The 27278-nt window shown below is 37.6% G+C and overlaps 1 protein-coding gene across 3 annotated transcripts; it reads left to right on the top strand.

Moving 5' to 3' along the window:
- The first annotated feature begins 539 nt into the window (after window positions 1–539).
- Window positions 540–15738, top strand: LOC140843980 (uncharacterized). 3 transcript variants are annotated; one of them, XM_073214808.1, is made up of 7 exons: window positions 540–711; window positions 6624–6668; window positions 7536–7673; window positions 9661–9796; window positions 10279–10536; window positions 11853–12067; window positions 15430–15738. In XM_073214808.1, the coding sequence occupies exons 2-7, from the start codon at window positions 6624–6626 to the stop codon at window positions 15634–15636; spliced, it is 999 nt and encodes a 332-aa protein (XP_073070909.1). In that variant the 5' UTR covers window positions 540–711; the 3' UTR covers window positions 15637–15738. The 3 variants fall into 3 exon arrangements, with proteins under 3 accessions (XP_073070909.1, XP_073070911.1, XP_073070910.1); XM_073214810.1 differs by lacking the exon at window positions 540–711 and having other exon boundaries at window positions 5777–6668; window positions 11853–11942; window positions 12029–12067; XM_073214809.1 differs by lacking the exon at window positions 540–711 and having other exon boundaries at window positions 5777–6668; window positions 11853–11942; window positions 12022–12067.
- The last annotated feature ends 11540 nt before the right edge of the window (window positions 15739–27278 follow it).

Raw genomic sequence — 27278 nt, 5'->3', positions numbered from 1 at the left:
AAACATTTACTTTCTGACAGTTTCTGTGAGTCAGGAGTCTGGACAGGGGTTAGCTAATCTATGCAGAATCTCACTAAACTGAAATTAAACTGTTGGCCGGGACTGTGATCATATCTGAGGCTTGGGGTCCTGTTTTTCCAGGCTTGTTCAGGTTGTAGAGAGCATTAAGTTCTTTATGATTGTAGGACAGAGGTCTCTGTTTTCTCGATGGCTGTGGGCAGGGCATACCCTCGACTCCTGGAAGCAACACTAATGTTCCAGCCACTTGGCTGTCTCACATCACGGCAGCTGACCCGTTCAAAGCCAGCAGGAGAATCCCTGTTTCATTGTGCTACAATGAAGTCATATAAATCACATGATCGTGGAAGTGCTGATCTCATCATTTTCCCAGGTCCACCGAACCTCAGCGGGAGGGGTCACACAGGATGTGACGTCCAGGGCACGGGAACCTTAGGTGTCAGCCTGGAATTTTGCCAGCAGTAGCAGTCATAGTGTGATTCTTGGACCTGCCAGGGTCCGGGCTGTCCCTGTGAGCTCAGAGCTCTGCCAGCCTTGGCTCTCCAGTGAAGAGAGACAAAACAGTACCACTGATTTATCTAAACTAGAAGATTTAAGGAAGCATATTTTTATGTTGGTCTTTAATTTTTTTTTCTCTGACTTCTCAAGGTGCAAGGATACTGGATCTTCCCGTCTGGGATAAAGCCTTTGCAAGTAAGTCAGGGTTTTGTTGTCTCACCTTTCCTGTCTGCCCATCTAAGACACTTCAATCATCAGTAATCCAGTAAAAAATTATGAACTGAATTCATTAAGTGTGCTGATAATCTTATTTATAAATCAATTCCCACCTGTCCTGGCATGCTTGTTAACAAGTCTAGCCAGACAGCCATAAATTTAATGGACTACTGAATTACTTCACAACCACCCCCATCTCAGAAATGAAGATCTTTTTTGTTTAGCCCCAATTCTCAACATGACATTTGTGTTTTAGTTCAGGCCAATGGATATAGATAAATGCAAATTTTAATCTTGGATTCTGAAGTGCAGCCAATAATACTTTATTAAATACAATATTTTCACAACACAAATTCATTTGGATTAATTTGGATAATTGAATCATCTCCTAAAAGTTCTGTTGCATTGACTGCTTTTCACATTGTATAAATGAATATGTTAAAAAGATAATACCACAGATTTTTAGGAAACTTTACATTGTTGAAAAGGCCAGTGCTGGTTGCAGAACTAAAAAAAGGAAACAATCCTTTCGGCATTGCTTTTAAGCAACCAAACATAATGAAAAAAATGTTGTCTAATCCATCTTTTATTTTCTTTTTCTTACAACTCATGCCAGCCAAAAAAGCTTAGGAATTCTATAGCAGTAATGGTTTTCCATTAGATAGTGATGGGAATCTGGCTCACTTTGATTATGTATCAGCTTATGAAAGTATTATTTTTGTAGGAAAATTTATAATAAAATACCTGCTTTCAAAGAGGACATTAAAAAGATCTGTAAGAGCAGGAAACATAAGAGAAGGGAAGACAAAGATAGTGCCAGTCATTTGTTCAGGTAGAAGATTTAAGGAAAAATGATTTTACATCGGTCTTTAATCTTTAAGCACTGTTACATTTTAATCTTAAAACAGTGCACTTCTGCACACCCTAGTGTATGATATATCTTGCTACTCTAAAGGGTAAAGCATTAAGAAAGAAAGATTCACATGACATTGCAAAGAATTCTGGAAAAAATTCTAGGATATCAAGGCAGAGCCAGGTTCTACAGTAATATTGTAAATCATGCATTAGTTTTTCCAGCAACATGCCTCATCTTAAAATTTATAGTTGCCGTTTCCAAAAACATTAAAAAATCTTACAGTATGGTAAGTCCCAAGTGTCACCTAGAAAAGGTTGATGGCAGAGTTACATAATATTCCTTCAACAAATATTTATTCAAAAATATGTGGTGAGTGCTTATGATGTAAGATATCATGATCAGCCCTTGGAATATGAGTAATATGAAAATCCGTAAGATGTAAGGCTTACCAGGGGGATTCTTACCTGGCAGGGATACTAAGATATTCACAGATAACTCTATAAAAAATAGAATTAAATGAGCCATCCACAGAAGCAGAGAGAAAGGGGTCCTGTGATCCTTTTTGGGGTATCCAAAAAAAGTGTCATGGAAAAGGTGAATAGGAGGAAATTATTAAGGAGGAAAACAGTGGACTGAAAATATAGAAGAACTGAAAATGGTTCTGGAGGGTTTCAGTGGGTAGAATAAGGCATTAGAATGAGCCGTTGGAGACACTGGGAGGGGGAAAGTAACAATCAGAAGGGAGATTAATCTGAAGACAGTTGAAAATGGATTTAAGTAGGGAAAAAACTAGAGATAGGGAGACCTGTTTTAGATCAATCTATTCAGAAGGGATGAAGGGAGACCAGGTATCAAGGTGCGATTTATAAGTTCTGTGATTTATGATAAGAAATATGTATTTGGTCTTCTTCCCTGTTTCTTAAATGTTTTTTGAAACGGCAACTAGAAATTTTAAGATGAGGCATATAGCAAACAGGTAATCGGGTTAGTAAATGGATTTCTTGAGTTCTGTGAGCTGCTCTAGCAAATTAGTCAAACCCATGGAGAGGATTGTTGGAATTCCCAATCTGTAGCCAGTCAGTCAGAAGCCCAGGTTGTAACCTGGGCATGTGACTGGCATCTGAAGTGTGCATACGGGGGCAGTCTGGTAGGACTGAACCTGGGAAATCTGACGCTATCTCCAGGTAGACAGGGTCAGAATTGTGTTGTAGGACAGCTGCTGTCTCCAGCATTGCTTGGTGATGGTATGGGGGGAGCTTACACTGGAACTGGGCTCAGGAGCCCAAGAGATTAGATGAGAGGGAAAGAGGTCCTGGAGTTAGGTAGTAACAACAGGAACAAAGAGGAGTACACGGAATCAGAATACACAACACCCAGCAACTCTCTCAGTAGAATTTAAACTCCAGGAAAGGCTAATCACATTTGTTGGTAGATCCTTAGTGCTTAACACTGTTCTTGACACATAGTGTACACTCAGTCTTTTGAGTGAATAAATGACTGGAATTTGAAGGTGAGAAAGGGATGGTATTGTACTTGTGTACCCATCACATTTCCAACAGGGGTGTGGTCATGTCCACCCAATCTCTGGAGAAGACATGGGTTTCCTTTCATAACATTCGCAAATATGACCCTAACCAACATATTTCTTCATAGGGATTTCATGTTATAAGACAGTGATTTCCATTATTGCCTAAATGGCTTTCATCTGTGTTTCCTCATCTGAAAAATTATTTCCCTCCAGAATAAATGACTTGAAGTAATATGAAATGTACACTCCCCCTTCTCTCAGACGAAAGGACCCCAAATTTTCCTGAATATTGCACTTTATTTCTCTATAGCTAGGTTCCTAGGCCAAATAAAAGGGTAAGTAAGGAATAAGGCCTTAAATAAGTTAGCATTTCAGATGATATCTCTACAGGAAGGAGAGCTTTTTAAGGAAACCTATCAATTGACTTGCTACCAGGTTTACTGACATAGTAGATTTATATAAACTACAGAACTGGTAGTGTTATGATTGCTCCTTATATAGAATGTCACTGTTTACAGAGCAAATGTATTACAAAAAGCCATATTGAAATATATATACTTTATTCAACTCACTTGATGGTTTTTAATTAATTTTGTGACTAGAGTCCTGATATTTTCCATTTTACTGAGATATAATTGAAATAAAACATTCTATAAATTTAAAGTATATAATATAATAATCTGATATATGTATATATTGCAAAGTGATTTCCATAATAAGCTTGGTTACCATCCTTGATGGATTTTTAATCTGATCGTATTTCTCAAAGCCTAGAATCTAATTAATGGACAATGAAATCATTTTGTGATATATTGCCTTGACACTTTCCACTTTCAAAGGCTAAAGATATGTAGGACCCTTAGGATTTAAAACAACAAAAATTAAGTGTTTAAGGAGAAGACAAGTAGTGACCCTACAGCATCTTACTATGCTGATGGACAGTGACTGCAATAGTGGGGGTGGGGGGAGGGAATTGATAATATGGGTGAATGTAGTAACCACAATGTTGCTCATGCAAAACATTCATAACATTGTATATCAATGATACCTTAATAAAAAAAGAATAAAATAATAATAGTAATAATTGGCAATTCATACATGTATATTAAGAAATTGAAAAAAAATTAAGTGCTAAAATTGAGACATATTCCATGCTATCGTGGAGTTCTTAATCAGGCTAAGGACATAAATAGAGAAAAAGTAAATTTTTCTACTACAACATAAATAAAGTTCTACAGGAAAACAGGTGCAAATGATTATGGCCTATTACTTCATTCGAGGGTTTAAGTTAGGTCACAAGGAGGAGACTAGAGAGGTGAAGCTGAAAGTGTATTTGGCCGGAGGTACATTGTAAGCAACTAAGAATCAGAACAGACTTCCAATAAGCATCTCAGGCGTGATCACGTGTTTATTTCAGAAAGATCGCACTGGCTGACAGTGTGTAGGAGAGACTGGGGGTGTCAAGCAAGCCGACATAGTCCAAGTATGAGTTCGCTGGCAGTCATTGCCGTCAGCCAGCACTACTTGTCACTCTGCCACACATTCATACTCTACTAAGCAGGCTGCAGCCTGTCTGCTGACCATTATCAGAGTATGCTTGGCCATTTTTGAGATGCTCAGCTAGTAAATGGAGCCAAAGAATCTGAGCTGAGGTTCCAACTCTTAAATACGGCACATACTTTCCTGAGGGAGAGGTAATTAAGGTTGTCAATTAAGCCCATGGGTGTGGGAGTGGAGAGGTGTTTTAGAAATAGAACCAAAAGGATTTTGACAACACAGTGGCTTTAAAAGGCGGTGAGGGAAAGGATCTGAGGATGCAGAGTTGGTATTTTTTTTTTTGTTTGGTTGGCTGACCCTCTAGTCAGGAAGGGCTGCTAGTGGGAAGATCATGAATTTAGCTTAAGAGAGATGGTTTTGAGTTGCCTGTTAGGGACGTGCAGGTGAAGATGGTCAGGGTAGGATTGTATATACTGCACTGCAGCCCTGAAGGGAAACTAGATCCAAGAGAGAGTGATCGGGAGTCTCGAATATGGTTGAAATCATAAAAGTGAATGAAATAACCCGACCTGAAGGAAGGCACCATAGGTCAAGTCCATTTTTAGGTTGGAAATGCCAGGGGATGAAGGGGACTAAGAAGTTGAAAGAGCCAGGTGAGGGTGTCAGGACATCTCAGGAAGGAGGAAGGGTTCCCTGTCAAATACAAAAAACAGCAAATAAACAAAGCACACATGATGTTGGTAGTGAGAGAATGTGGCCTCACAGACACCTCGTGGATGAACTGAACCCCAAACCGTGCCCCACCGGGGTCTTCACAGCACAAGCTCAATCGTTTCTTTCCCCAAGAGGCCGAGGTTGCCCACTCAGTTCTCATCGCCCTGCGCTTCCTCCCTTTTTGCAGTTAGGGCGTAATTCTCCTGCACACAGCAGGGCTGGGGAGCCGGACTGCCACTCCAGTCCGCCCCTGCTTACTGTTTCCATGGCGACCTCTGCTTACTTATTCCCCACCCGGGAGAGCGCCCGGCGCAGCCGCGGAGCCCGTAGGAGGGAGCCGGAGGCCGGCGGCGAGGGCGCCTGGGCTGCCCGGGCCGCGCGCAGAGCTGCCCTGGGGGGCGGGGGCGGGCGGCCGGGACCCCCCCCCGCCCCGCTGGGACCCCCGCGCCCGGACTTCCAGAACTCCGCTCTCGCCGCCTTGCCCCGCCAGCCTCACCATCCCTCAGTCCCCAGTGCTTTTCTCTAAACTCTGTCCTCTCTGTCCGTCAGAAGTTGGCTCCTTCGGACTCTGCCTAACAGGGGGCGCCTCCGCCCCGCTGCACTTTCTCCGCCCGGGGCGTAAACTGAATCGGAACTGAACTGAGCGGGACTCGGGCCGACCAATGGGCAGCCGGGAGCGGTCTGAGCGCCTTGGCATTCCGGCAGCACACAAGCCCTCCGAATGCTAGTTTGCAATTAGAGTGGGGGGCGAATTAATATCATAACTCAGAGGATAGGGCACTTACATCGGATCGCTGTGGATTTTTTCAACAATTAGAAAATTTGGAGGGAAGTTGCTACAATTTGAAAAAACATTTTCTCTAGCTTACATTAAGAATCCAGTATGTAATTTGTGTAACAAGCAAAATATGTGTTAACTGACTATATTATTGGTAACGTCAACAGTAGGCTATTAGTAGTTAAGATTCAAAAATTATACGCTGTTTTGACGTGGGATGGGGGTCAGAGCCCCTAACCCTTGCATTGTTCAAGGGTCAACTGTATTGTGTTCTTTGTTGGAAAGCACTGATATTTACAATTTTAATAGGTGGAGAATATTATGCAGCATCTATTAGTGTCTTAACATTCAGATGGATGAGCAGCCTAAATTTAAGTCTTAACATTAAAGTGATACACACACACACACACACACACACACACACACACACACACACACCACTAAATTATGTCCAACAGTTTAGTTTTGAAGCTAAAAGTGTACATGTTTAATTGAACTGAATATACTTTGCTTTCCAGATGGAGAAATCAATTATTCTACTATTCTGGTTACAATATGTTAAGGTAAGACATTTTTAAACATGGCCTTTTTGGGGTAATTAGTCAAAGGGCAGGATGCTATTGCATTGAGTCTGTTTTGAAAAATGAGGAGTATGATGAATAGAAATAGCACTAAATATTAGGTTTAGTAAGAAAAACCTTAGCTAGTTGTTGCTTAAGTGCATATAGATGACATCTATTTCACTGCTAATAAATTGTATTGGAGACAGTCAGTGGGAAGAGAGATCAGAATTTGGGAAGAGATATGATAGAGTGAGTTCTTTTAAGTTGGTTTTGGTAGGGACTTCGATAAATATATCATTCTCCTGAGAGTTAAAGTGCCATTTTGTCATCTAGGGAATGTGAAGGGTCTCTGATTCTGTGGTCTAGCTATTTTATCTCAATTGCTAACATTTGCTTAACATACAGATGAACCAAGACTCTAAAATGACTCAGAGTCAAACATCTGTATTCAAATTTAGTTTCTTTGCAAGTGTGTTATCAAGGATGTCTCTGCAAAATAATTCAGTTTTGTGGCCCTTGTCACCAATATACACAATCGACATGTCACGAGGAAGTGCTGTTTTTCCTGCGACCCTGGTGTCCTTCTTGCTTCTTACCCCAGGAACGTGATGTTTCCTAGTTTATGAAACATGGATCTTAAGCATTTTTGCTCTTATTTTCCTTGCTTTCAAGTCATTTTCAAGATTATGTTTACAAATAAAGTATCCAAAGGATGCTATTTAATTCATGTGATATTGATATTGCTGAAATACTTTTCAGTTATAATTTGGCATATTTTAGGCTTAGTTTTTGTAAATTTGCTTATAAAATAATAACCAAGAATGCATTTCTATTGTATTTTTACAATTGCTTTTCTTTCCATTTCAGATCTCAAAAAGCTTCCATTATAGCCCAATGAATAAACAAACAGCAGCAGTTTTTATTGAATGGGATGAATTTCCTAAGGGAGAAAGTCCTGAATTTTATTTTTTAAAATACCAACTTGTTAATAATTTTGCTCAAAAAGTAAGGCATCTTTTTTTGGCTTTGATAAAAAGTAAGCATTATGCAAATATGTTGTAACTGAAAGTTACCTCATAAATAGAAACTTAATAATTATTGGGATTTCTTTTCCATTTTATTGAGATATAATTGACATATAACACTGTATAAGTTGCAGGTGTATAACATTATGATTTGATATGTGTATATATTGCAAAATGATTATTACAGCAAGTTTAGTTAACATTCATCACCTCACATAGATCCAAATACTTTTTCCTCTTTATGATGAGAACTTGTAAGATCTACTCTCTTAGCAAGTTTCAGATATACAGCAATTATACATTACATCCCTAGAACTTGTTTATCTTATAGCTGGAAATTTGTGTCTTTTGACTATCTTCACCCAATTTCCCCATCTCTAACTTCCTGCCGCTGGCAACTACCAATCTGATTTCAGTTTCTCTGAGCTTGCATTTTTTTTTTTTAGATTCCACATAAAAGTGAGATCAGTATTTATCTTTCTCTGTCTGACTTCATTTAGTCTAAAGGTCCATGCGTGTTGTTGCAAAGGGCAGGAATTTCTTTATTAGTATTCCTGTGTGTGTGTGTGTATGTACAAAAACATACTGTATTTCTTTACACATTCATGTATTGATGGATGGATGTTTAGGTTGTTTCTATATCTTGGTTATTGTAAATAATGGTGCAATGAGCGTGGAAGTGGAGGTACCTCTTTCAGATAGCAATTTTGTTTCCTTCCTATTTATTTCTGTAAGTGAAATTACTGGGTCATATAGTATAATTTTTTGAGGACCCTCCATATGGTTTCCACAGCGGCTGTACCGATTTACATTCCCACCAACAGTGTGCAAGGGCTCCTTTTCCTCTGCTTTCTTGCCAGCATTCGAAAAGTAAGAGTTGGTATCATTGTAGTTTTGATTTTCAGTTCTCTGATAATTAGTGATGTTGGGCATCTTTTAATGTACCTGTCGGCTACCTAAATATCTTCTTTGCAAAAATGTCTGTTTAGATCTTTTGCCCCTTTTTTAATTGAATTTTTTGGTATGGAGTTTTTTGTTTTGTTTTCTATTGAGTTATATGAATTCCTCATATATTTTAGATACTAATCCCTTATCAGATGTGTGGTTTACAAATATTTTCTCCCATTCCATAGATGGACTATTTTGTTGCCCCTTTTGTTTTGCTGTGCATTTATTTGAACTTTGTACTCTTCTTTTACTAATACTTAAAATGTTAGCATTTGATGAAATATCTTCAATAAGCAGTTGATCAAGTATGTAATGTTTTCATAGGAATGATTATGTATTTCCATTTTTAGAATTTATATACTACCCAGAGACTAATTATCTAAAAAGTAGTATCATTTTATGTAAGAATCAACATTTCGTGTATATGTTTACATTCCACATTGAAAAACTGCATTTTATGAAGGAGACATACAAAAGTCAAACTTTAAATTAATATACCTGACACAGAGTTAATGATCATTTCTTTTATTTTTATTTATTTTTATTTTGGTATCATTAATCTACAAATACATGAAGGACATTACATTTACTAGGCTCCCCCCTTCACTAAGTCCCCCCCACACATCCCCGTTCACAGTCACTGTCCATCAACATAGTAAGATGCTGTAAAATCACTACTTGTCACCAAGTTCACAGTCACTGTCCTTCAATATAGTAAGATGCTGTAAAATCACTACTTGTCTTCTCTGTGTTGCACAGCCCTCCCTGTGCCCCCCCAACACTATACATGCTAATCGTAATGCCCACTTTCTTTTCTTCCCGCCCTTATCCCTCCCTTCCCACCCATCCTCCCCAGTCCCTTTCCCTTTGGTAACTATTAGTCCATTCTTGGGTTCTGTGCTTCTGCTGCTGTTTTGTTCCTTCAGTTTTCTTTTGTTCTTATACTCCACATATGAGTGAAATCATTTGATACTTGTCTTTCTCTGCGTGGCTTAGCAGATGAATCTAATTATTTATAGAATGTCAAGAGCATTCTTGCAGACCCACAAAAGCTTCCGAAATCAATAATAACACTAGAGGAAAATGAAGACTATGACATCACTATAGAGTCTATAAAATATGGACGAATTTTAAGTGAAAAGTCCTTTAAAACCCGTAAGTAATATGTATGTGTTATTCAACTGTATTACCTAATTATAAGAGGGAAAACATTTGTGAAACCAGATAATTTGAATTTTACAGTGTTTAACAGGCATATGATGGTAGTCCAAAATCATATCATTATGGTAGTGTTTTCTTTTCTTAAATGTAACGTAAATTTCAAAATTTAAAGGAAATTTTAAACTAAGGTAAGAATAAGATTTTCAGTGCTGACATCTGCTGTACACTAATATGAATAGATGGGCATAATGGGGCTGCTACATGTAACCCAGTTTATTTTAAAAAATTATAATGTGGATTTGTAATTGAATTCATTCATTCTGACTAGGGTACTAGAAACTCCCATATAGTCTAGAAAATATTTTATAGTAGCTAATATGTTTTACTGTGGTGATGAAGTTTTTGTAATTAAATTATCCTCTGGTTTCATTCAGTTTCACTTGAATCCCGCTAATTATCACCCCTGATTTTTTTAGGTGGATTCTCAACTAGCAATGTCAAAATAATAGCAACCAGTACGAGTGTTTCCTTTAACTGGAGTGTACTGTCTTCCAATGACATTTCAGTGTCAATATCTCTCAATAATTCTTCACGAATTATGCATGATAACAGCATGGCTTATGAGTGGGATAATTTAAAACCTGAAACCTTACATGCTTTTACGTTTGAATTTAAACAGTTGCATTTGGATTTTATACGTATTTTTCAGAGACTGGATTTTCAAGTAGAAACAGGTATATAGATATTTGGTTCATTATTAATATATTTGTAGACAGCTTGGCAGGTGTATTATCTTTTTAAAAGTGATCCAAGTATTAACCACTGTAAACTGCTTGTAAGTGAATTAGCATAGTTCCATTTTTCTGTCATTCTGGTATTTGACTGATTTATGGAATAAGTGGGATTTACTAGGGTAAAGGTAAGAACCAACTTTGTTTTCCTTTGACCACATCTTTTAAACTGAATTAAGTGGGTTCTCTTTTCTTTAACTCTGGCAATGGTTCATATAGATTCCATAGCTTTCTAGGTGACTTTAAGTGTCAATGACAGTCTTATTTTCATAAAAGAGTCATTAAAACTTAATATAAAAATATCAGTCTTTCTTCCTAGTTAAAGCTTCTCCATTACCCGTCCCTGATCACACCTGACCAGAATTTGGGTTACTACAAGGGGAAAGGAATTGTGCTCAATTCTTTGTGTCTTCCTAGATTCACTTTCATTCCTCACATTGTGATAGAAAAGGACAGAGACATAGATAGCTGATGAGCTTGTTGTGATGGGCTAAGGGTCCCATTTTGATAATCCTTTTAGGAATAATTAGGGAGCCAGAACATGTTTACAAGTGAAGTAGAGAAACAGTTGAATAGTAAGGAAAAGATAATGAGGTAATTAAATCATCCCCTCTCCCCATTAGTCTCCTATCCCTGAGAAAAAACGACAACAGTTTCTTCAGAAGGGCCTTTGCACGTCTTCTTAATATGTCCGGCACTGATGAAGTATAAACAAGAGTTAAAGTAGAATATCTACTCTGAACAGGCTGATATTTTTCTGTTTCCCTGTGATGTGCATCTTTGAGAAAAAGACTAAGTAGCCATTCCAGTTTTTTGGTTTTTGTTTTTTTCTGGAAGGTGAACCCATTTCAAGCCAAGGGGCAAGGTGGAGTACTCTTAGCAAGCAATATTATCTGGTTCTCTGAAATAAAAAGAAACTGGAAATAATAGTTCTCTACTACTACAAGACTATGGGAAAAGAAGGGCAACCTGAAGTAGTTTAGGAAGAAAAACATCTCTAGTTTGGTTTTAATTAAGTTACAATTGGACAAAAATTCTGCATAATTAATTTTTACAGCTACTTAAAACTATTTTAATTGGTTGTGATTCATTTACTACTTGAATAATAACAGCCTTAGCATTTGCTTGGGAGAAATACAGGGAAATGCACAATTAATACTATGAGTTTTCATAATTAGGTTCTATAGATGTTTAGAAATTTAATTATGAAATGTTATATTCCTGAATTTATCTGTAACTAAGCATCTTTCTTTTGGTAGGTTCATGTGCACAGGGATGGGTAGCATTAAAAAATAGCTGTTACAGAATTAGCAAAGACCGTGTGCCGTGGAATATAGCCCAGCAACGTTGTAAGTTACCCTTAAGTTTTGCACACCTTGTGGAAATAAAAAATGAAGAGGAAAAAAAATTCGTATTTTCACTTCTCAGGTCGAAGAATCAAATAATAACATGGACTGGTCTTAATGATTTGAAGGTAAGTAAATATAAAGGCATGAATATATCATTATAAAGCTATTTTATCTATTTCTTGATTCTCCCTCCCTCTCTCCTTCCTTCCTTTCTTTTGTTCTTTCTTTATTTCTTCCTTCTGTCATTAAATAAATTTTTATTCTGTACTTCTCATAAGTCTGACACGGTTCCTTTTTCTATTTCTCTGTGTCAGTCCCCCCACTGCCTCTCTCTCTGTCTCTCTTTCCTTTACAGCAGTTTTAGGTTCACAGCAAAATTAAGGGGAAGGTACAGAGATTTCCCATACACCCCCCTGCCTCTACACAAACATAACCTACGCCCTTGTTAACATTCCCTATTTGAGTGGTACATTTGCTACAACCAAGGAACCTATGTTGACACATCATAATCACCCCAAGTTCATAGTTTATATTATGGTTCACTCCTGGTGTTGTACATTCTATGGGTTTGAACAAATTATAGTGACACATATCCATCATTAAGGTATAGTACAGAATATTTTTGTTACCCTAAATATCCTCTGCTCTGCCCATTCACCCCTACCCTACCCTCTTCAATCTCTTTTGTAGACATCTATTTCTTTGTCTGATTTTGCTCTAACTTGGGTGATCTTATCTGTTTCTTCACTTACTTAACATGCAGTCTACTTCTCAAATATTTATCTAGCCCACTTTCTTCTTATGAGCTCTAGACATCTTATCTACTTCTCTTCTAATTCTTAATCTGGAATATTCTGTAAGCTCTTCAACATTGTTCCAACTGTCTTGTCTTCTCCTTTTCAACAAACCTGTTCCACATACCCTGTTTCTCACCTTTGAATAATACAGTAATGTGAGCCTGAAAACACCAAAGTTTTCTCCATGTTATTCCTTTTACTCCACATATCCAGGGTTATGAAATTCCATTTCCTGAAAGAGATAAAGATCTGATGATTCTATCAATACCAGTGAAATAAGGTGTGCGTGGGACATTTTTCTCCAACATCCCTATCACTATGGACTATCATGAAATTTCATTTTGGTCAATGTTTTGCAGGAAAACCCAAGCCCTAACACAATTATCTCTGTCGCATCTGCATTTTTTTCTTAACAGTCCATATACACCTACTTCCTGCCATTCAAAACTAAATCTTTTCTCTGTTCGATAGCCTGATCTGTGGTGACTCAAGGCACATGCCATCAGTCTGATAACAGTTTTGTCATGGATCTTTGCGTAAGCTTCAAAAAAACGATTGACAAGCTTCAATGGCATTTTATCATTCTCTTACTAAGATTCCTTTATCTTTTATTAAAAGGCAGTGAATGAAGTTCTGATAAATATTTCTCAAACTCAGAGATCTCAGACATCTCAGAAAGCCTCCTGCCACCACGCCAGTCTCTTTCCTGTAGGCCAGTTTGTGCATGTATAGCTGTTTCCTGCTGTTAGCATGATTGTTATAAACTGCTTAAGTTAGAATGTACTCTTCCAATACTTTGGCTGCTGGTATCTGTTATAAGGTTTGGGTCGTATGGTCATGATAACCAAAGTGAGGATTTCCAAGGCATCCTCATGGTTGCTGTGAATTATTAAAAGGTGTCTAGGATATACTCTCTGCTTTCAAAATAACTAAAAATAGCTTGAGAAGTAAATGAATTATCAATCTAAAAATCTAAAATGAATTATCAATCTAAAAAAATAGCTTGGGAAGCAAATGAATTATCAATCTATAATATATATATATATATCAATCTAATATAATCTATAATATATATATCAATTATATAATCCTGTATAGTAATAGCTGAGTCCTATCATGTCTTAAATACTGAGTATCATCTTTGTGCTTTACTTGTACGACATATGAGGAAACAGGGGAACAGGAAGGTTAACTTGCCTCTGTGAACATGCATCAGATTTGCTCTTAAACACTGTCCACTATGGCCCTGTATTAAGCTGTTTTCTGGAGGTTGACATCAAGGTCCCCTGCTGGTTATAATCCCTGTGGCGGGCTGAGAAAGTAATCAGTCCTTTTACCCATGCTAAATGGGTGTGTTTGTTATCAGGCCTGCAGGGTAAATGCTGTGTCTTTTCCACCATTGCTTTCCAGCTTCCAGTCAGGGCCTGGCACTCAGCAGGAACATAGTGAATGAAATATTAATAGTTCCTATATTCCACTTCAGGAGGGTTACATAGATAACTCCCATTTAGTTCTTACAACAACCTTTTGAGGTAGGCATTGTCATTGTTCTCAGCTTATAGATACAGAAAATGGAGCTCAGAAAGATCTTGGGTCACGTAACTAATAAATCTCCATGCCAGGCCTTGAACCTGCATCTGCCTGATCCACACTCATGCCCTGACCCCTTAAACATACTGCTTCTGAGACTCTGTTTTCAAAACTGCAAAACCATAAGTGCAATACAGCAGTACAATGCAGTGCAGTACAATCCTCTTTGAGGAAACAACGTCCCTCCATTCTGGGAGGTGGAACTGCAATGCATTGTTTTAAAATCTCTCTAGATTGTCTGATGGTAGCAGGTCTCCAGTCCTCATCTGTGCAACGAGCTTGGTGCTGTGCCAGTGGCACAGCAAAGCAGTCAGAATATAGACATAGTGTTTGTTTTCATGACATGCGTCATCTTTATAAGAATTAATGTTTTGAGGAGCTAAGTACCTGGTGCTTGGAATACATAACTCTCATATGTGCTCATGGTTGACAAGCATGTGCAGTAGTTATGATGATCTCTACTGTACAGTGGGAGAATTTAGTTTCTAGGAGGTTAGCAGCTGTCCAGGAATAGATAGTAAATGCCTTATGGGTGTGTCTTTGTTAAAGTTTATACTTTCCACCTGCTCCTTTCAGGAAGGGTAGCCACAGGAGTATCTAGGCATATATTCAGTATATGTGAGAATTGGGGTTTATGATAGTCACCAGTGACATCCCTCATCAGAAAGGTATCTTCAGCCTCCCTTGATGCATATGACTTATTTGATGACTTCAGATAAGTACCTAGCACTTAAGAATATGTGACTCTATGTCTGGCATTGTGTTGAGCCCTTCATATGCACTTGCTCTTTAATCCTCACAGCAATTTAAGATGTAGCTTCTATTATTATACACATTTTGCAGATTAGAAAATAGAGGTTTAATATGAGATTCAGAAATTTGCCTGAAAACATGGCTAATGAATAAATCAAACCGAACTCTGTCTCCACCTCAGAATCTTTATTGTGAAGGACATCTACCTAAGGAAATTAAACTGGTTGATTTAACAGTCTTAGAAAATGTAACAGTACAGGTGTGACTAATAAAAATCTTTAAATACACATAGTTGATGATATGACACTTTTTCTTTACATTGGCTTAATTCATACATCTTATTACAGAAAGAAGGTCATCTCACATGGACAGATGGATCATCTTTTGGCCTTAAGAAAAATGACACCATTTCTTTTCTACTGCTACCCAACAAGGAAACAGATTGCTACATTTTACAGCAAAATGCAACTGGATCAAACTATTTCTTTACAAGATTTTTCTGTTATGTTCCATTGCCATATATTTGCAAATATGAATGTAATAATTTTCATTAGTATCCTTATTATATTTGTGCATCTCATTCTTATTATTTAAAAGACAGAATTAAAATTTCTAATTAAAATAGTTCTTTTATATTTTTTCAGCACCTTCTCTGCAAGAAAGCCTTTTGATCTATATAAAGGATGTTGGAACAACTGAAGTTGTATTTAATTGGAATAATTTGAATGGTTGGGATAATTTGAATACGTGGCTGAAACTGGGATATAAAATTATCATTAAGTATTGTTCAGATTATGCAGAAGAACAACATTTTGAAAGCATACCTCCAAATACTACAGAAAAAACAATTAAGCAATTGTCTCCTGGCCATATTTATAGGGTTTTACTGTTTGCAATGAATGAATGGGAGGCAAAAACTACATTAAGTCCAATATTCACTGTTGAAACACGTAAGTTACAAAACATCTGAAAGTATAATTTTTCAAATTCTTAGTATCATCTTTAGCAGCCATTTCTTGAGGGCTTGGTATTTTCTCATAACACTCTGGGCATGCCTGTATCTTTAACCATTTTAAATTACAGTGAATCTGTTTATTTCTTTGGCTTTGCTGTTGAACTATAAGCCCAGGAGCACAGGAACTGTATGTATCTTATTTGTCTTATAGCTCCAACAAGGCCGGTACATAGTCCTCAGTAGATAATCAGTACATTTTCATTGAACTTAATTTTTGATCTGCACTAAGAGCAGGAGATAAACATGTGTTCCAATGGTAAGAGGCTTATAATGGAGAGAACTCGTAAGAAATAAAAGTAAAAGCAAACAAACTATGTAGCACAATATAATAGCCTAAGTTCCCAATTGTGGTGCATTTAATAAATGCTTGCTAGGATTCAGAGGACAGGTGACAGGAAGACTTATGGAAAGGAGAGGTTTAGACTCAAAACTTGAAGGAAGAAAAACACAGCATGAGCAAAGTGTGGAGATAGGAGTTTGTGGGAAAGGAATAGTACAGATGACTGGAGATTTCCTCAGACATCAGGGTAAAATAAATATGAGTGGCTAGTGGGGCCAGATTTGGGAGTGTCAGGGGCATTGATCCCAGATGGTTGACTTTAGAAGCAATGGGCTGTGGTTTCTAACACTTGCTTTAACCTTTAAAGCACTTTTAATGCATCAGTCATCTCACTCAGTCCTCACCCCAGCCCTGGGAATAGCTGTATGACAATGAGAGAAGTGAGCTTCAGAAAGGTTGAACTGACTAGGGTAGCATGCTTTGTTAAGCACACAGGAACCCACATGGTCTTATTTTAACTCTCAAGTTACTTCTTCTAAGAAAGAATCAAGAAGAATGTGCGTGCTCATATGTGTGTTGGGAGAATGTGGGACAGTTATGGGCTTGCAAGGTGCTGTTTTAAGAAAATTAATATGGTAGGATTAGTTAGGAATATCACTGGCACTGGATGAGAAGGTTTAGAATGGGGAAATATTTCTGCAAGGGGATGATTACTTGAGTTCTGGTGGTGATGGGAATCAAGAGAAAATGATAGGACCCCTACTCTCTAGTCTGACAAGACAGAAGAGGTGAAAGACATATAATAGATGAGCACTGAATGCCAGAAGTGCCATTTTAGTGTTACTTTTATTAAAAATAATGATTAAATGACAATGTACATCTACCACTTTGCCAAGTGCTTGACATTAGTTATTGCATTTAATCTTCCTAATAATTTTACAAGAACAACTACTACTGTAACTCCATTTCACAATCAAGAAAACTGAAGCTCAGAGATAATATGGAATTTACTCTGGGAATGGAGATATAAATAGCAAGAGCCAGGATCTCCAATCCAGTTTTCCTTTTCTCTCCAAACTAGAGTATTACGAAGTACTGAGAAGCGAGAGATTACTCTGCCAAATGATGTCACTAATATAATGTATTTTTCTGATTTTCTCTAATCTCCTAGGCCCATTATCAGCCCAGAATGTCACAGTTACTCATGTCACCTCATCAGAAATATTTTTACACTGGGATCCTCCGGACACTCTATGTTTTCACCATTATCTTCTGACTATTTTGGATGTTGAAAACAATAAGTCAGAAGAGGTGTCTGTTGAAAAACTCAACACATCAGTGACAATTGGAGATCTCAGATCCTTCCATCATTATCTGATATATCTATTCAGTGTGGCAGAGAGAGGAACTTTAAGCTGCTTTGAGAAACCTATTTCAGCCATTACAGGTAAATGTATTTCCAATTAGAAATAGAAACTTCATATTTTGAAATTTTATTTTGCTGAAACTTAGTTATATTGATCTTTCATAGGTACAATTACTCACTGTTAAATAATTGTTTGAATGTTGAATCACAATTTTAAGCATGGATTCTAAATTCATTTAGATTTACATGAACTCTTTAAACATCTCCATTGTTACTACCAGAGTTCCTAGAAGACATCTTCCTTATCAGAGCTATAGCTGGGAAATTAGACAGTTAAAGAATGGAGGATTAGCTCACCCAGTTCCCTTTACTAACCCTAGCTCCAACAAGTAGGTCTCCACATTGAATAGGTTCTATTTTTTATTTTATTATTTTATTTTTTAATTTTGGTATCATTAATATATAATTATATGAGCAATATTGTGGTTACTAGATTCCCCTTATTATCAAGTCCCCACTACATACCCCATTACAATCACTGTCCATCAGCCTAGTAAGATGCTGTAGAGTCACTACTTGTCTTCTCTGTGCTATACTGCCTTCCCCGTGGCCTATCCTACATTATGTGTGCTAATTGTCCTTATTACCCTTATCCCTCCCTTCCCACACTTCCTACCCAGTCCCTTTCCCATGTAACTGTTAGTCCATTCTTGGGTTCTGTGAGTCTGCTGCTGTTTTGTTCCTTCAGTTTTTGCTTTGTTTTTATGCTCCACAGATAAGTGAAATCATTTGGTATTTGTCTTTCTCTGCCTGGCTTACTTCACTGAGCATAATACCCTCTAGCTGCATCCATGTTGTTGCAAATGGTAGGATTTGTTTTCTTCTTATGACTGAATAATACTTCATTGTGTATATGTACCACATCTTCTTTATCCATTTATCTACTGGTGGGCACTTAGGTGGCTTCCTTTTCTTGGCTATTGTAAATAGTGCTGTGATAAACATAGGGTTGCAGATGTCTTTTTGAAACTAGGCTCCTGCATTCTTAGGGTGAATTCCTAGGAGTGGAAATTCTGGGTCAAATGGTATTTCTATTTTTAGTTTTTGAGGAACCTCCATACTGCTTTCCACAATAGTTGAACAATTTACATTCCCACCAGAAGTGTAGGAGGGTTCCCCTTTCTCCACATCCTTGCCAACATTTGTTGTTGTTTGTCTTTTGGATGTTGGCCACCCTAACTGGTATGAGGTGATATCTCATTGTGGTTTTAATTTGCATTTCTCTGGTGATTAATGATGTGGAATATCTTTTCATTTGCCAGTTGGCCATCTGAATTTCTTCTTTGGAGAAGTGTCTGTTCAGATCCTCTGCCCATTTTTTGATCAAATTCTTTGCTTTTTGTTTGTTGAGGCACATAAGCTCTTTATGTATTTTGGATGTCAACCCTTTATTGGATATGTCATTTATGAATAAATTCTCCCATCCTGTAGGATGTCTTTTTGTTCTACTATGGTGTCCTTTGCTGTACAGAAATTTTTCAGCTTGATATAGTCCTACTTGTTCATTTTTGCTTTTGTTTCCTTGGCCCAGGGAGATATGTTCATGAAGAAGTTGCTCATGTTTATATTCAAAAGAGTTTTGCTTATGTTTTTTTCTAGGAGTTTTATGGTTTCATGACTTACATTCAGGTCTTTGATCCAGTTCGAGTTTACTTTTGTGTATGGAGTTAGATGGTAATCCAGTTTCATTCTCTTACATGCAGCTGTCCAGTTTTGCCAACACTAGTTGGTGAAGTTTCCCCATTGTATATCCATGGTTCCTTTATTGTATATTAATTGATCATGTATGTTTGGGTTAATATCTGGACTCTTTATTCTGTTCCACTGGTCTATGGCTCTGTTCTTGTGCCAGTACCAAATTGTCTTGATTACTGTGGCTTTGTAGTAGAGCTTGAAGTTGGGAAGCGAAATCCCCCCTGCTTTATTCTTACTTCTCAGAATTACTTTGGCTCTTTGGGGTCTTTTGTGGTTCCATATGAATTTTAGAACTATTTGTTCCAGTTTGTTGAAGAATGCTGTTGGTATTTTGATAAAGATTGCATTGAATCTGTAGATTGTTTTAGGCAGGATGGCTATTTTGACGATATTAATTCTTCCTAGCCAAGAGCATTGGATGAATTTCCATTTATTAGTGTCCTCTTTAATTTCTCTTAAGAGTGTCGTGAGGTTTTCAGGGTGTAGGTCTTTCAGTTCCTTGGTTAGGTTTATTCCTAGGTATTTTATTATTTTTGATGCAATTGTGAATGGGATTTTTTTCCTGATTTCTCCTTCTTCTAGTTCATCATTTGTGTATAGGCATGGAACAGATTTCTGTGTATTAATTTTGTATCCAGCAGCTTTGCTGAATTCACATATTAGTTCTAGTAGTTTTGGAGTGGATTCTTTAGGGGTTTTTTTTATGTACAATATCATGTCATCTGCAAACCGTGACAGTCTAACTTCTTCCTTACCAATCTGAATGCCTTTTATTTCTTTGTGTTGTCTGATTGCCGTGGCTAGGACCTCCACTAGTATGTTGAATAGATGTGGGAGAGTGGACATCCTTGTCTTTTTCCTGATCTTAGAGGAAAAGCTTTTAGCTTCTTGCTGTTAAGTATGATATTGGCTGTGGGTTTGTCATATATGGACTTTATTATGTTGAGGTACTTGCCCTCTATACCCGTTTTGTTGAGAGTTTTTATCATGGATGGATGTTGAATTTTGTCAAATGCTTTTTCAGCATGTATGGAGATGACCATGTGGTTTTTGTCCTTTTTGTTGATGTAGTGGATGATGTTGATGGATTTTGAATGTTGTACCATCATTGCATCCCTGGCATGAATCCCACTTGATCGTGGTGTATGATCCTCTTGATGTATTTTTGAATTCAGTTTGCTAATATTTTGTTGAGTATTTTTGCATCTCTGTTCATCAGGGATATTGGTCTGTAGTTTTCTTTTCTTTGTGGTGTCTTTGCCTAGTTTTGGTATTAGAGTGATGCTGGCTTCACAGAATGAGCTTGGAAGTATTCCCTCCTCTTCTATTTTTTTTAAAAACTTTAAGGAGAATGGTCATTATGTCTTCTCTAAATGTCTGAAAAAATTCAGCCGGGAATCCATGTGGTCCAGGAGTTTTGTTTTCAGTAGTTTTTTGGTTACCGATTCAAATTCATTCCTGGTAATTGGTCTGTTTAGATTTTCTGTTTCTTCCTTGGTCTGTCTTGGAAGGTTGTATTTTTCTAGAAAGTTGTCCATTTCTTCTAGGTTATCTAGTTTGTTAGCATATAATTTTTCATAGTATTCTCTAATAATTCTTTGTATTTCTGTGGTGTCCATAGTGATTTTTCCTTTCTCATTTCTGATTCTGTTTATGTGTGGATTCTCTTTTATTCTTATTAAGTGTGGCTAGGGGTTTGTCTATTTTGTTTATTTTCTCAAGAACCAGCTCTTGTTTCCATTAATATTTTCTATTGTTTTATTCTTCTCAAATTATTTATTTATTCTCTGATGTTTATTATATCTCTCTTTCTACTGACTTTGGGTCTCATTTGTTCTTCTTTTTCCAATTTCAATAATTGGGAATTTAGACTATTTTTTTGGGATTGTTCTTCTTTCTTTAAATAGGCCTATATTGCTATATACTTTCCTCATAGAATTGCCTTTGCTGTATCCCAAAGAAGTTGGGGCATTGTGTTGTTGTTTTCATTTGTCTTCATATATTACTTGATCTCTGTTTTAATTTGGTCATTGATCCATTGATTATTTAGGAGCATGTTGTTAAGCCTCCGTCTGTTTGTGGGCCTTTTGGTTTTCTTAGTACAATTTATTTCTAGTTTTATACTTCTGTGATCTGAAAAGTTGGTTGGTTCAATTTCAGTCTTTTTGAATTTACTGAGGCTCTTTTTTGTGTCCTTCTATGTGGTCTATTCTGGAAAATATTCCATTTGCACTTGAGAAGAATGTGTATCCTGCTGGAATGTTCTATAGATATCTGTTGGGTCCATCTATTCTAATGTGTTGTTCAGTGCCTCTGTGTGCTTACTTATTTTCTATCTGGTTGATCTGTCCTTTGGAGTGAGTGGTGTGTTGAAGTCTCCTAAAATGAATGCATTGCATTCTATTTCCTCCTTTAATTCCTATTGTATTTGTTTCACATATGTAAGTGCTCCTGTGTTGGGTGCATAGATAATTATAATGGTTATATCCTCTTGTTGGACTGACCTCCTTATCATTATGTAGTGTCCTTCTTTGTCTCTTGTGATTTTCTTTGTTTTGATGTCTATTTTGTCTGATACAAGTGCTGCAACACTGCTTCTTTCTCCCGATTGTTTGCATGAAATATCTTTCTCCATCCTTTCACTTTTAGTCTGTGTATGTCTTTGAGTTTGAAGTGAGTCTGTGAGTCTCTTGTAGGCAACATATAGATGGGTCTTGCTTTTTTTATCCATTCTGTAAGTTGGTGTCTTTTGATTGGTTCCTTCAGTCCATTTACATTTAGATGCATACTTATTGCCATTGTAGGCTTTGGATTCATGGTTACCAAAGGTTCAAGGGCAGCTTCTTTACTATCTAACCATCTAACTTAACTCACTTATTATGCTATTATAAAAATTGTCTGATGAATCTTTATTTCTCTCCCTTCTTTTTCTTCCTCCTCTACTCTTCATATATTCACTGTTTTATTCTGTCCCTCTGTGTTTCCCTTGACTGACTTTGTGGATAGCTATTTTATTTTGTGTAAAGTTAGTATTTAGTTGGTCTACTTCCTTTTCTGTGGTTTTATTTTCTCTGGTGACAGCTATTTAGCCTAAGGCATACTTCCATCTAGAGCAGTCCCTTTAAAATACACTGTAGAGATGGTTTGTGGGAGGTAAATTCCCTCAAATTTTGCTTATCTGGAAATTGTTTAATCCTTCCTTCAAATTTAAATGATAGTCTTGCTGGATAGAGTATTCTTGGTGCAAGGCCCTTCTGTTCCATTGCATTAGATATGTCATGCCATTCCTTTCTGGCCTGTAAGGTTTCTGCTGAGAAGTCTGATGATAGCTTGATGGGTTTTCCTTTGTAAGTGATCTTTTTTCTCTCTCTCTGGCTGCTTTTAATACTCTGTCCTTGTCTTTGATCTTTGCCATTTTAATTATTATATGTCTTGGTGTTGTCCTCCTTGGGTCCCTTGTGTTGGGAGATCTGTGGATTTCCTTGGTCTGAGAGACTGTTTCCTTCCCCAGATTGGGGACGTTTTCAGCAATTATTTCTTCAAAGACATTTTCTATCCCTTTCTCTCTCTCTTCTTCTTCTGGTACCCCTATAATGTGAATATTGTTCCATTTGGATTGGTCACACAGTTCTCTTAATGTTCTTTCATTCCTAGAGATCCTTTTTTCTCTCTCTGCCTCAGCTTCTCTGTATTCGTGTTTATGATTTTTATTCCATTAATAGTCTCTTCCACCTCATCCAGTCTGCTCTTAAATCCTTCTGTTGTTTGTTTCATTTCCTTTATCTCCCTCCTGAATTCATCCTTTAGGTCTTGAATATTTCTCTGTCACTCCATCAGCATGCTTATGACTTTTATTTTGAATTCTTTTTCAGGAATATTGGTGATTTCAGTCTCACCAAGCCCTCTTTCTGGTGTTTGAGGGATTTTTGGATTGAACAAGGTTCTTCTGCCTTTTCAGAGTGATGGGAGTTGTCACCGGCAGGTGGCATGTGTGTCAGCTGGGAGAACAAAGTCCCTTCCTGCTTGCCGGTCACCTTGCCTGTCTCCTCTGTCTGTGCCTGTCAACTGCTTGCAGGGAGCAGCCTCTGGATTAATCCCCTGAGCTTCCATGGACAGGGCGGCCCTTGGGATGGCCAGGGCACTGGCAGTGGTTGCTGGTGAGAGGCACATACTCTGCCATGAGAACAAAGCCCCTTTGTGCCTTCTGGACTCTGCACCCATGTCCACTGTCTGTGCCCATCAACCATGCACAGGGAGCAGCCTCTAGGTCTCAGCCGGTTAGCCACATGCAGGAAGAAGCCTCTGTGTTAAGCTGTATGGTTGCTATAGGCGGGTCTGCTCTCTGGCTGGTCTGCAGCAATGGTGGGGACAGCCGGTTTGCTCGCAGGTGCTGACAGGGAAGAGGAACGGCAGGCTGCTTATCGCTGTGAGGGCCCGTCTTGCCACCCAGGGTGATAGGGCTCCAGAAGCTACTTAAAGTTCCCAGCCTGTTGAGCTGAGTGTGCCAGGATGTTTTTATCCATGTGTCTTGTCCCTTGTCCCTTTAAGACTTTTGAAGTGCTTTCTTTTCTTTTGTCCCAGGGCAGTCGGCTGTGGGAACCTGTTCTCAGTCTTAGTCTCAGATTTTGCTTTTCTGTTCCTCTAATATCCAGAGCACTGTGCAATGTGTCTGTGCTCCTGGGGCAGATTTCTAGGGCTGGTTGTTTAGCAGTCCTGTGCTTCCACTCCCTCCCCCCTCTGAATCTCTTCCTCCCCGCCAGTGAGCTGGGGTTGGGGGAGTGCTTGGGTCCCGCCGGGTCATGGTTTTGTATCTTACCCTTTTCCATGAGATGTTGGGTTCTCGCAGATGTAGCCTGTCTGGTGTACTGTATCTTCTGGTCTTTCTTTTAGGAATAATAGTATTTGCTGTATTTTCAAAATGTCTATGGTTTTGGGAGGAGATTTCTGCCACCCTTCTCACGCCAACATCTTCGGGTGGACTCTTGAATAGGTTTTAACTTTGTTTCTTTCTCATGCAGTGTGGTAAGTTGACCTATAGAGGGCAGTCTCACCTGAGGCATTTTGGCAAATGGATTTCTAATCTCTGCTCAGCTCCACATGCACAGAGCAGTTTTTGAATACTTGTTTAGAACATAATTATTAAAATAATCTATTTTTTTTTTGGCAAATTAATATTTATTTTTTACAGTTAAAAATAACTGAATATCATTTCAATTTCATTGCATTTGTAATCATTTGTTAGACAAACATACTTATAAATTTTTTACTTTTTCTCAGTATTGACTCTTTATACATATGACCAGCATTCTTTTGATCATTTATCTGATTATTATCAATACATAGTTATCAATAGTTTTCTCTTTTACATTCTACATATTAGCATATTTTATTCTGGTTTAATTTTAATTTTAGTCTCATTTATATTTTATTTTATTTTTTTTATTATTATTTTTTTTTTTCGTTTGATTTTTATACTTGATTTATATGTTGATCCCACATTTCTCCCTTTATTATTATTATCATTTTTATTTATTTTTTTTTTTGAGAGGGCATCTCTCATATTTATTGATCAAATGGTTGTTAACAACAATAAAATTCAGTATAGGGGGGTCAATGCTCAATGTACAATCATTAATCCATCTCAAGCCTAATTCTCATCAGTCTCCAATCTTCTGAAGCATAACGAACAAGTTCTTACATGGTGAACGAATTCTTACAGAGTGAATAAATTCTTACATGGTGAACAGTACAAGGGCATTCATCACAGAAACTTTCGGTTTTGATCATGCAATATGACCTATAAACCATCAGGTCAAATATGAATATTCATTTGATTTTTGTACTTGATTTATATGTTGATCCCCCATTTCTCCTATTATTATTATTATTTTTATTTTTAATAAAATGCTGAAGTGGTAGGTAGATGCAAGATAAAGGTAGAAAACATAGTTTAGTGCTGTAAGAGAGCAAATGTAGATGATCAGGTGTGTGCCTGTAGACTAAGTATTAATCCAGGCTAGACAAGGGCAGCAAGACATCCACGGATGCAGAAGATTTCTCTCAAAGCAGGGGGGGTGAGGTTCTGAGCCTCACCTCTGTTGATCCCCAAATTCTCACCTGATGGCCCCCCTGCGACTGTGCCTGTCTTAGGTTGTTCCTCCCTTGAGGAATCTTACCCGTCTCTGGCTAACCAGTCATCTTCCGGGGCCATACAGGGAAATGTAAAGTTGGTAAGTGAGAGAGAAGCCATATTGTTTGCAAAGATTAGCTTTTTACTTCTTTGCAGATTTATGCCCTGTGGCTTCTATGCCCAGCACTTGTCTCGAGGTATCTTTACCACCTGGAGGAATTATGATACTCGGTAAATTCGATATGAGGCACGAATTCTATTTAAGGTTTGTAATAAAATAATCTATTTTTTAACTAAGCATTTTATTTTACCCCCTATGTATAAGTCCATCTTTTTTGAAAAGGTAAAACATCATTGTACGAAACAATATATAACTAAGCACATTTAGGCAATATCCCTATTTGGGCAATGTGTATATTGTATGTTCATGTGTATTTAATATGCCTATATGCAAAGTTCTCTGACTGAAATTTCCAATGAAATCAAACCAGCTAGAATTTAAGCACACTACAGCTGAGGTGGGTGAGGTAGAAAACCTGCATATGCACAACCGTAGATTAAATCACCTTCTCACACTGCGAATACTTGGGATTCTAGAAAAAAGGTAACAATAATAGATGATAACATTTAATACTTACTATACTGCTTTTATGATTATTATTATAATGCTTCACACAAATGTATTCATCATTGCAACTCCTAATCAAAACTATTTTGCCCATTGGATACTAGAGAGCATATGTTTTCTGTCCCCTGAGCTCAGACAAAGCATCCTTCCATTTGTAAATGCTTGGTTGACTCTCTTATGTTTAAGATGCTTTCCTTTTCAACTGACAGGCAGATTAGGAGGCGTTTTCACATACCCATTAATTTTAAAGTCAAATTAAAACCTCCCATGGCATGTATTTATTTAATAGAGGGATAGGAGAAAGGTACATGTGTGCCTGCACATTAATTTGAGGGTCATTTGCTCTATTTATTAACTATAAGCTGGCAGCGCATGTCCAGAATTTAGTAATCCAGTGCTCTTTTACTCTCCTAAGGGTGAGGCAATATTATTTTTACCCTTCATTAATCACTCCGTAAGTTATTTTCCAGTATCAGAAACTGTAATAGACACTAGAGAAGCAAAGATGAATGAGACCTAGTCTCTGATTTCAGAGGGCTTACATACTAATGGAGGGAGGGAAATAACTTAAAAAACACTGATAATTCTGTATTATAATTGCTGCAATAGGAGTTATACTCTGGGTCCTGTGGGACCCTAAAGAGGGATCAATTAACCCAGAAGTCTTCTGGTGGAATAATGATGTGCTGAATCATAGGAGGTGACCAGGGGGAGAGGGCAGGCAGAGGAGGCTGTAAACTGTAAGTATGGCTAACGTCATGTGTGGAGGCAGAGAGGACCAGAGAAGAAGCATTTATGTAGCCATACCTGGGAAAGCCAGAGAAGGCTTTTAGAAGAGATGACGTTTGAACATAAGACAATTCAAGTAGATTGGCCCATGTATAGAGTCTAGCAAATGTAAGCTAGGCACAGAAGATGGAGAGCCTTCACACATATTAAAAGTATATTGTACTTATAGACTCATCTCCTATAAAAATTCACGTGAATGTACAGAAAATTCTGTAGTGCTATCATGAGTCGCC

The sequence above is a fragment of the Manis javanica genome, chromosome 10, assembly GCF_040802235.1.
Source record: "Manis javanica isolate MJ-LG chromosome 10, MJ_LKY, whole genome shotgun sequence".
Classification (NCBI taxonomy): domain Eukaryota; kingdom Metazoa; phylum Chordata; class Mammalia; order Pholidota; family Manidae; genus Manis; species Manis javanica.
The sequence above is the reverse complement of the archived record's forward strand: the minus strand, read 5'-3'. Positions and strand labels throughout refer to the sequence as shown.

Coding starts and splice junctions, on each gene's coding strand:
- LOC140843980 (XM_073214808.1), top strand. CDS start 6,624: ATGGAGAAATCAATTATTCTACTATTCTGGTTACAATATGTTAAG. Junction 6,669..7,535: donor TCTGGTTACAATATGTTAAG/GTAAGACATTTT, acceptor TTTCCATTTCAG/ATCTCAAAAAGCTTCCATTA. Junction 9,797..10,278: donor TGAAAAGTCCTTTAAAACCC/GTAAGTAATATG, acceptor TGATTTTTTTAG/GTGGATTCTCAACTAGCAAT.